The sequence below is a fragment of the Alligator sinensis genome, unplaced genomic scaffold (genome assembly GCF_000455745.1).
Source record: "Alligator sinensis unplaced genomic scaffold, ASM45574v1 scaffold287_1, whole genome shotgun sequence".
Lineage (NCBI taxonomy): Eukaryota > Metazoa > Chordata > Crocodylia > Alligatoridae > Alligator > Alligator sinensis.
The window spans coordinates 20,684-30,712 of NW_005842910.1; the positions used below are offsets into that span (position 1 = coordinate 20,684).

General features: G+C 44.8%; 1 protein-coding gene across 1 annotated transcript; it reads right to left on the bottom strand.

Moving 5' to 3' along the window:
• Positions 1 to 394: 394 nt before the first annotated feature.
• LOC102376244 (olfactory receptor 1019-like) lies at positions 395 to 2,887 on the bottom strand. The gene is made up of 2 exons (XM_006036049.1): positions 2,821 to 2,887; positions 395 to 1,356 (listed from the first exon to the last, which is right to left on the bottom strand). Exons 1-2 carry the CDS (start codon positions 2,885 to 2,887, stop codon positions 395 to 397), a joined length of 1,029 nt encoding a protein of 342 aa, XP_006036111.1.
• Between the last annotated feature and the right edge of the window lie 7,142 nt (positions 2,888 to 10,029).

Sequence of the window (10,029 nt, forward strand, 5' to 3'; positions counted from 1 at the left end):
GCAGCCTCTGGCATTTAAGGTCTAGAGACTTCTGATTCAGAAGTTGGGCCCCTAACTTTCATGCTCAATAGTTACTGATACCTTTTTCCACCAAGAATTTGTCCCTTTTTTAATCTGGTCAAACTGTCAGCGTCCACAATCTCTTATGGCAATGAATTCCGCACTTAATTATACACTGTATGAAAAGATAACTTCATTTTGGATTTGATAATAGTTTTAAAAATATACTTCAAATGACTTCCGCATCATTTCTAGTTACAAATAGCACATTATTTTAAACATATTCATGTTATATTTAATCCTTTTCCCATCAAGTCCTATGAACATTCCAAGTAAAATAGTGATGTTCTCAGCAGATTTACTGATATCATTCAGTCAAAAGTTTTCATTGCCCTTATGTTCCTTGTGAACGTCTTGTTCTGCCTGCATTCTTTCTCATGGCATCCTTCACCTCTTTGTTCCTTAGGCTGTAGATCAAGGGGTTCAGCATGGGGATCACGAGAGTATAGAATACAGAAACAACTTTGTCTTTTTGCTGGGCACATTTAGAGTTGGGACACAGGTACGTGTAGATCACAGTCCCATACAAAATAGTGGCAGACGTCAGGTGGGAAGCACAGGTTGAAAAGGCTTTGTGCTTGCCCTCCACAGAGTGAATATGCAAGATGGCAGTGAAGATGTATGCATAGGAGATGAAGATGATGAGAGCAGTGTTCGTCACCATCACAGTACAAGAGATAAAAAGCACAATTTCAGTGGCATTTGTATCAGAGCAGGAGAGTTTTAGGACAGGAGGAATATCACAGAAGAAGTGGTCAATTATGTTAGACCTACAGAAGGAGAGGGTGAAGATGCTGCTGGTTTGTACCACTGCATTCACACAGCCACAAAAATATGAGCTAATTACCAGCTGAATACAAACTTTCTTGTGCATAATGACTGTATAAAGTAATGGGTTGCTTATTGCTACTAAACGGTCATATGCCATAGCAGCCAAGAGGCAGGCCTCTATGCTAATGAAAAAACAAATAAAGAAAAATTGGGCAGTACAGCCAGCAAAGGAGATTGTTTTCTTACATGACATGAAGTTGATCAGTGTCTGAGGGGCACTCGTGGAGGAATAACAGAAGTCAACCAGTGACAGGTTGCTCAGGAAAAAGTACATGGGGGTGTGAAGGCTTGAGCTGGTCCTGATTAATTTGATCATTCCAAGATTGCCCACCACAGTGAAAGCATAGATGAAAAGGAACACAGCAAAAATCACACCTTGCAGCTGTGGTTGGTCTGTTAGCCCAAGGAGAATGAACTCAGGCAACTCACGACAGTTCTCTCCATCATTTATACTTGATGTGTTTTCTGTTGATGAAGTAGGGGGAAAAAAAGTGTAGAATTAAAAAGGAGATGGGTAGGAGAAAGCCTATCTTCCCCTCTCATTGTGAACATTAGTTTAGCCAATTGTCTATGGACATTTTTGAGCCAGATGCCATTCCACCCTGCTCAACCTCTTTAAAAACTACTAATATAAACGTTTAGTGTGCCCTGCACCTTGCTGCATTTTTTGGGACTCAACATTAGGGATATGTTAATGGTGTTTTACCTAGATTGATTTCCTATACCCAATATTTTGTTCTGCTGAATTTTAAAACTAACCATATCAGTGTGCCACAAATAGAGGTTGATGATTTTGCTACTACCAGATCTAATTAGCCAATTCTGATTTAATTACCTTAGAGTGCTCAGACATTTGGATCCCCAGTCAATCCAAGTGTACTGGGCATGCCCTGGGCACTGTGTGAGGAGCTGTTTGCATGAACTGAGGGGTGCCCAATCCACTATGCACTGCTACTTCTGGTGGCTATGGTGCCCCAGCACACCTGAGTACCTGGCATGGGACCCTGAGCTATGACACTGCAGGGGGCAAGCCTGGGCTGCCCCACAACATGCACCACTGCCTTGAGAGTTACCTCTGGCTGTGCTATACATGTCCCTGCTCCACACGGCTAAGGAAGAGATTTCTGCTGGCATTGATGCATTTCTTGGTGTGTGAGAGGCATGTGCCCACTCAGCTGAAGAGGCATAGGCTGCTCACTAAAGTTTTGCACTGTATACCGCCTCTCTGCATGCTGTGGGGGGGACATGGAGCCAGAGGAGTGTGAGTGGGCCGGGAAGGGAGGTGGGGAAGGACCAGGAGCAGGGGCAGGGGGAAAGGGGCGGGGGCCAGGTGTGAAGTTCGAGCCTTACCACATGGCTGGGACTGGCATGGTTGGTGCTTCTGCATGGTCATGGCTGTCAGCAATGTTATGTGGCTCTTGGAGTTGTCCTTAGACGGTGGAATACAGTGGGTGGGCAGACAGCTGGAGGCCCCCACCCCATGGAGGATATGGTGCTATTGGTGTCTGCTGGTGGTCATGTCTGGCTGTGCTTTGTGGTGAGTTCTGCAGGCCTGGCACACTAGGCACTGGGTTAGGCTCCCCAAGCTGCTGGTGGAGGGTGCAGCTGAGGAGATCACTGGGATGGGCAGGGGCAGGTGCAGGCCCAAGGGGCTCTCTCCTGGTGACTTGTCACCACAGATGCCAGTCCAAAGCACGGGCTCAGGCTGGCCACCTGTGCTGCTGTACAGAACATGGCAGCAGCCTGGGTCCCAGGGCATGAAGATGTCTGTCTGTTGCTGCATAAGGGGCATGGAGTTATGGGCATCCCCCCGACCAACAATTTTGTTCAGTGATGGCAAACCAGTGTGCCCACAAGGCCTTGGCCTTGTGCCTACATTCTCACATCAGGGCTGACAACCCCTCATAGACATGGCGTTGGAGCGCTTACCCCACTCAAACTCGTGCTGCACCTCCACTTCACCCCACAGTGCCATGAGGTTGCCAGTGTCCTCCATGGACCAGGTGGGGCCCCAGGTGGTGGGCATGAATGTGGGCTTGGGCATCAGTGAGGATATTGCAATTGGGGCTCCTGTGCCAGTTCTCTGTGCAGCACCCACAATAGGACCCTGGGTTGAGACTGAGAGCCATGTAGCTGAGGCAATGCCCTGCAGCACCAGCAGGCTCAGGACAGGCTGCTGGCAGTCATATGTGGGCAGGTAGAGCTGGGCCCAGCAGCCAGAAGCTGCCTGTAGCTGGACCTTGGATGACACAGGCCTGGCAGGCGTGTGGCATTGCAGTGCCAGGCAGAGGTGCCAGGGGGCTGGCAGGCTGGTGAGGCTCACCTGTGGCCTGCCCAGGGGGCACAAAGGGCCTGGAGTCACCTCAGGCTGCTGGTGTGCTCCAGGCTCAAAATGTCTGTAGGCTTTTAAAGGCCTGAGGCAGGGGCTGCCATAGAGGTATCTGACCCTTGGACAGGAAAGGCTCTCAGCCCAGATCCCTGGGGCTAGTCTCAGGCTGGCTCACTTTCACTCCTTGCGTCATGTCTGCATATGTGCTAGATGTATAGGTAGATGTGCGTGCTTACTGCATAGTAAACTAAGCTACTGTGCAGTTAAGCATCTCATGTAAACCTGCCCACTCACAAGATACTTTGGGAATCCTACTACTGTCTTTAAAATGTACAGTATAAAAAGTAAAGATATCTATGGTCTTTGTTTTTTGGTTGGGGGGGATGGGGAAGTGTAATTTTTGAAAAAATGCTAAGCATAAACTTACTCTGATCTAGTTTAAACTTTTTTTATCTAAACCATGCCAACCTCTTCATAAATACCACTCTTTCAAGTGGTAAAATTAGGTAAAATGTGGATTATTTCAGAGTAACTTATATTTGTTCTTATCAGCATGCCTAAACTGGAAACAAGTAGAGATAACTGAATGAAAACTTTCAACCAAATTTAAAGTTTCTTTTAAAAATTTTTGATTGTCTTTAAAAAGTTTGAAATACTGGGAAAAAGTAGAAAGATTTTTCTTTCCATGTTGTTAAGAAAGAAATAAAACAAACAGAAAATACTTCAGTTAAATAATTGTGAGAAACTAAACACCTCCTCCCTTTTTCGCTCAGAGTTTTCCTGCAGCAGAAAGAAAAAAATAATAATCCCAACCAGCTCTTGAGTTAATCCTATCTTAAACTGAAATAAGAATATCTACACAGCTCTTTCCATACACCTATATATCTCTGTATAAGAAACAGCTTCTGCTATACTGGTACATATCTGAATGTACACAATCCCTGGATGAAACAGGGGCCATAAATTGAAGCAGTGGGTTTTAAAAAACACCACTTCAATTAAGGGCTGATAAACCCCCATGTCATGCACACACTCCACTGACTTACCTGCCTCTCCAACAAGGAGGGGAGAGAGAGCTGCCGGCGGTCGGAGTTGTCCATGGGCTGATTAAAAATAAACTGTGGGTGGGGAGGCTGGTACTTTGCTCTGCAGCAGCTGAGGCCCTCCCCTCAGGCAGCACCTGCCTACAGGCACCCGGCTTGGGTGGTTCTGGGGGGCACCGCAGGTGTGGAGGGAAGCACCAGGCCTCCACGCAGCTCAGGCAGGCAGGCAGGCTCTATGGCATTGGGGGAGGAGGGCAGGCTCAATACCTTTCTTGGGTGGAGCATGCTTTCCTGGGCTGCTGTGAGGCTGCGTACAGGGCTTCCTGCAGAGGCATGGAGCTGCACAGAGCCCAGTGCTTCACTCCACAGCTGTAGGGGCAGCAAACTAAAACTCCTCAACAGAGTTTTTGTTTGCTGCACCCCAAGTCATTTAAGGTGCATTACCCCACCAAATTTCCTAGAACGGCTGCAATTAATGCACAATTCACCTTTGAGGCATACAAACACCGGCACCATTGAAGTGGTGCAAAAGCATTTAGTCCACATTGAAGTGGCGTACACACACGCCTCTCATTTTGTCTACACACGGCTAAAACCCTCCCAATGAAACTAGAGCATACAGGTACTGAAATAAACATATAGTCTGCCCTCTGGGGTGCAGTGATATAGCAGTTAGAACATGAGAACTGCCACTGACTATGTCAGAAAATGGGACCATCTTGCCCTTTATCTTCTGTCCCACAGTGGCAGAATATTGATGCTGAAAGGGAGAGTGAACTGCATATGACCGTTTTTTTTCTTGTGTTTTTTTGTTTGTTTTTTCCCCTGTTCCTTTCTAACTTGCATTTAAGGTCCAGGAAGTTCTGATTCAGCGGCTGCATCCCTAATTCTCATTCTCAATGGCTATTAATGCTCCTTTCCTCCAATAATTTAGCCTCTTTATTTTCTCCTCATATGGGTGCTCCTCCATACTACTAATCATCCTTGTTTTCTTTCTCTGTATGTTCTCTGGTTCTTTTATACCGGTTTTGTTTGTTTGTTTGTTTTGGGGTTTTTTTGAGGTGTGGGGATCAAAATTGGACACCGGAGTCACAATGTGTATGGACCACAGATTCATAATGGCATAATGATACTTTCAGTTTTGTTTCCAGTTCCCTTATTAATAACCCCCAACATTTTGTTTTCATTTTTTTATGGCTACTGAGCAGTGAACTCGGATTTTTTTGTAGACTGTCCACAATGACTCCCAAATCTTTGTCCTGTGTGGTAATAGCTAATGTAGAGCCCACTAAGGTGTAGGTATAGTTTGGGTTATTTAAAACCATCTGCAATACTTTATACTTATCTGCATTGAATTTCATCTGCCATTTAGTTATCTATTCAGTCAATAGTGCCAGTTGCTGTTGTAGTCCACTTTGGGCTTTGCTGCTTTGAGTTATTTTGTGTAATCTGCAAATTTGGCCACTTCACTGCTCACCCCTTTTTCCAAATCATTTATGAATATGTTAAATAGCTGTGGACCCAACAATGATCCTTGGGGGACCCCTCTGTTTACTTCTTTCCATCTCCAAAGCTAACCATTTATTCTCACTCTTTGCTTTCTATTGTTAAGACAATGTCTAATGCATGAGTGAACCTTCCCTATAATCCCATGAATACCTAACTTAGTTAAGAGTCTCAGATGGGGGACCTTTAAAGAGGCTTTTCAGAAGTCCAAATATAGTATCTCAACTGGATCATCTTGATCTACCTACATATTGGCACCTTCAAAGAACTCTAGTAGGTTGGTGAGGTATGATTTCCCTTTGACAAAGCTATATTGATTCCTCCACAGCAAGTTATGTTCATCTATGTGCTGAACAAGACTTTTAAATGATTTTTTTTCTTCCAGTTTTTCAGGAACAGAGGTTAGGCTACCTGCTCTGTATTTCCCTGCATCCCTTCTATAGCCTATTTTTTTTATATGGGAGTCACACTGGCAACCCTCCAGTCCTTTGGTACTGAAGCTGTTTTTAGTGATAAGTTGCATACTGCACTGAGGAGTTTAAGAATTTCTGATCTGAGCTCCTTCAGGACCCTAAGATGTATGCCATCAGGGCCTGCTGATTTTCTCCTGTTTAGTTGATACATTTCCCCTATTAACTCATCTATTGAAACCTCAATTTGGGTCAGCTTCAAAGACTTCTCTCTAGAAAGGAGTGTACCTGGGGAGGGAATCTCTCCAACATTGCCCACAGTAAATAGGGATGTAGAGAATCCATTAGTTTGTCAGCAATGGCCTTCACCCTTTATCATCCCTTTTACAGACTGATTATCCAAAGGACTAGTTGACTCCCTGGCAGGGCTTCACTTTTGAACTTATTTAAAAAAATATATTACCTTTGTGTCTCCAGCAAGTTTCTCCTCAATTTTTTTCTTAACTTGTCTAACTGCACTGTAACTTTTTTTTTTGTAAGAGTTTCATTTTTTTGTTTGTTTGTTTGTTTTTTTTTGTTTCATATTGTTTTTATTCATTAGGATTTGACTTCCACTTCTGGAAAGAAAGCTTGTTTCTGCTCTTTGCCTCTTCAACTCTATATTAACTCTGTCTGTTAAGGCATATTGTTACAGTACCAGTGAGGCAAGTTTGAGCCCTGTTCTGCAGACACATGCCTAAGATTGGCCTCAAAAAGGCACCCAGATATTAATTCTAATGGCATTGCCTACTTGAATGCTATTAGCTGCAAGTTTAGTGTGCTGTTATCAGAGAGGTTTAATATGTCTTCAAAGCCCAGGTGGACTCTAAGTGGTTCATTCTACATTCATCCAGGCAATGAATTTTCCAACTTACCATTTTACCTGTAAAAGGAAGAAGATATGTACTTGAGTCTGGTGAAGACCTCTGTGGACCAGGGGAATTTCCTTGATACTGTTTAATCTTAAGTAGCTTCTGGGAAGATAATTCCTGAAGGGCTGTTCATAGATTTATAGATTCATAGATGTTAGGGTCGGAAGGGACCTCAATAGATCATCGAGTCCGACCCCCTGCATAAGCAGGAAAGAGGGCTGGGTCTAGATGACCCCAGCTAGATACTCATCTAACCTCCTCTTCAAGACCCCCAGGGTAGGGGAGAGCACCCCCTCCCTTGGGAGCCCGTTCCAGACCCTGGCCACTCTAACTGTGAAGAAGTTCTTCCTAATGTCCAGTCTAAATTTGCTCTCTGCTAGCTTGTGGCCATTATTTCTTGTAACCCCCGGGGGCGCCGTGGTGAATAAATACTCACCAATTCCCTTCTGTGCCCCCGTGATGAACTTATAGGCAGCCACAAGGTTGCCTCTCAACCTTCTTTTGCGGAGGCTGAATAGATCCAGTTTCTCTAGTCTCTCCTCGTAAGGCTTGGTCTGTAGGCCCTTAACCATATGAGTGGCCCTTCTCTGAACCCTCTCCAGGTTATCCGCATCCCTCTTGAAGTGCGGCGCCCAGAATTGCACGCAGTACTCCAACTGCGGTCTGACCAGGGCCCGATAGAGGGGAAGTATCACCTCCTTGGACCTATTCTTCATGCATCTGCTGATGCACAATAAAGTGCCATTGGCTTTTTTGATGGCTTCGTCACACTGCTGTTGAACAGTGAGCTACCAAGGGACTTGGTAACATTTCCCTTTATGTTTCCTGAGAGACGGCACAAACAGAAACAAACTTTGTTTTTAGAAGATGTGTAAAATCCAAAGTGTTCCAAGTGGTCATCTCTTCTTTATCATAAAGAGGCCAGTTATGTGGAATAACTCTTTACTGCACTGCCCCAGGAGAATATCTGTCTCCTGGTCTCCCCCCTGCTCCAGTGGAGACAAGTCCTGCACACACCTTATACCTGCCAAGCTGTACATCCTTCTCTTGCAGTGGTGTGTCCTGCATGTCCCAGCATACTGGAGAATGGAGACAAACTGCTTCACATGTCCTGCTCTTTTCTGCTTACATGCCATGATGGAGCCCCATAGATGCTGCTATTTTTCCTGCAGTTTGTTGATGCAAATGGTTATAGAGTACTTTACAATTGCTTTCTCTGTTGCATGGGAGTGAACGTTGAGATATGCTATGAATCCCTGGAAAGTTTTTTCTAGTTTTCATCTACCATGGGATACAACGCTCAAATGTAAAAGGACCTGTGAAGTGAACTTGTAACCAAGATGCAGATCCAAATATTCACAGGACCTAAGTCACAAAAGGGATCAAGATTGACGGTGCTCAGGCAGCAAAAAACAGGTTAGGTGCTTAAATTCATTCAGAGTCAAGTATTCAGACTGAGCAATGTGCCTAACTGCTGTCAAGATCTTTTTCTCAGTCCAGTAAAACAACAAAGCTTCACCTAAACTTCCCTTGAGTTCCAAGAGGGGCCCAATCCTTTAGGCATGCTTTTAGCCCTCTAACATACACCAGCCATGCAAAATATAGCAGATGCATGCACTTTCAGTCTGGAAATTAATATGGGAAAGGGGATGCCAACATTATGTGCAGTTGCTTATGTAGTTACTAGCATCCACCCTGGAAGTGGGAGCCTGAATTAGAGGATGAGAAGGTTCTTCTCAAATTTCTGCCTGTCTAATGAATGCTCTAACCACCAAGCCATAGAAAATTCTGGGTATGGATGTCACTAACTGTTCCTTTGAAATCAAGCTATTCTGCAGATAAGAGTATAAGAGTCATTAGTCCATAAAGAAAGCAAACAAGATAGAGCCATACTCTATAACATACTGGTTAATATATCTCTAGGATCATGGGGAGTCATGGGTTACAGTCCCTACTTCCAGGACTGTTTATGCATTTTTCTTTTGATAAAGAACCAAAACAATCCTGAGTACAATGCTTAGGTTCCAGGTTTCCTTGGTCACTCAGTGGCTCAGTTTAACCTTCATGTGTTCCCAAAGAGTAATTTCCTACCAAAGACACATATTTTGTGCAGAGCCATGACCTTCTTCCTGCACAACCCTGCCTGGGGTGTGCGGACAGCAGGACAGTGCCATGATCTGCCTATCTGCCCTTAGCCAGGGTATATGGGCAGCAGATCATGATTCTGCCTTGGCTCCAAACGTCATTGTCACTGCCACAAAATCCCAGAATCAGTCCCAGATCAACTCGCCACCCAGTCATGTGCCCTGCCACCACTGTTTGGGCCAGTCTCCATGGAAACCCTGGTTCCACACTGTCATTGCTCTGCCCCTCCTGGGGCTCTCCATGGAAACTAACTACAGTGACATGGGCAGGAGTTGCTGGGAAATGGAGTCCAGCCACTATCTAGATCTGCCATTTTGCCCACTCTTGTCCTAGATCTTTCTTTTTAGGGAAAAGGTTGGGCAGGAGCATCCGCATCCTGCAGATGAGTGCAGGGCTCTGCAGATGGGGAAGAACCCACATCCTTTCTCATGAAACCATAACTGTTGTTGTTCTTGTTAGGGTGACAATATTTAGATTTTGGGGAGCACTGGATTTTCAGCTGAATAAAAGCATGACCTGTGGCCTAGCAGAGCTGCTGACAACAAGGCAGAATGATATCTAAGCCAGCCATTTGCTTATGCTAAGTAACCATCTTAACAGTGCCTGCCATTTTCTGAGGAAAAAGCAGCAAGTGAATCGGTGTGAGTCTGTTTGCTATGAATGAGGTGACATTTTAGGAAGGTGGAACATAGTACAAGAAGCAGAAAAAACTGACTGGGATGTGAAAAGCAACACGTAATTGGTAACAGAATCTGTGATGAACATATGCTAAAAGGTGAATGGTGATTGGTGAA

Bases quoted from the DNA above. Each gene is read 5' to 3' on its own strand.
- LOC102376244 (XM_006036049.1), bottom strand. From the start codon at position 2,887: ATGGAGGACACTGGCAACCTCATGGCACTGTGGGGTGAAGTGGAGGTG. The intron at 1,357-2,820 runs GTAAGCGCTCCA...CTTCATCAACAG, and splicing joins GCAGCACGAGTTTGAGTGGG to AAAACACATCAAGTATAAAT.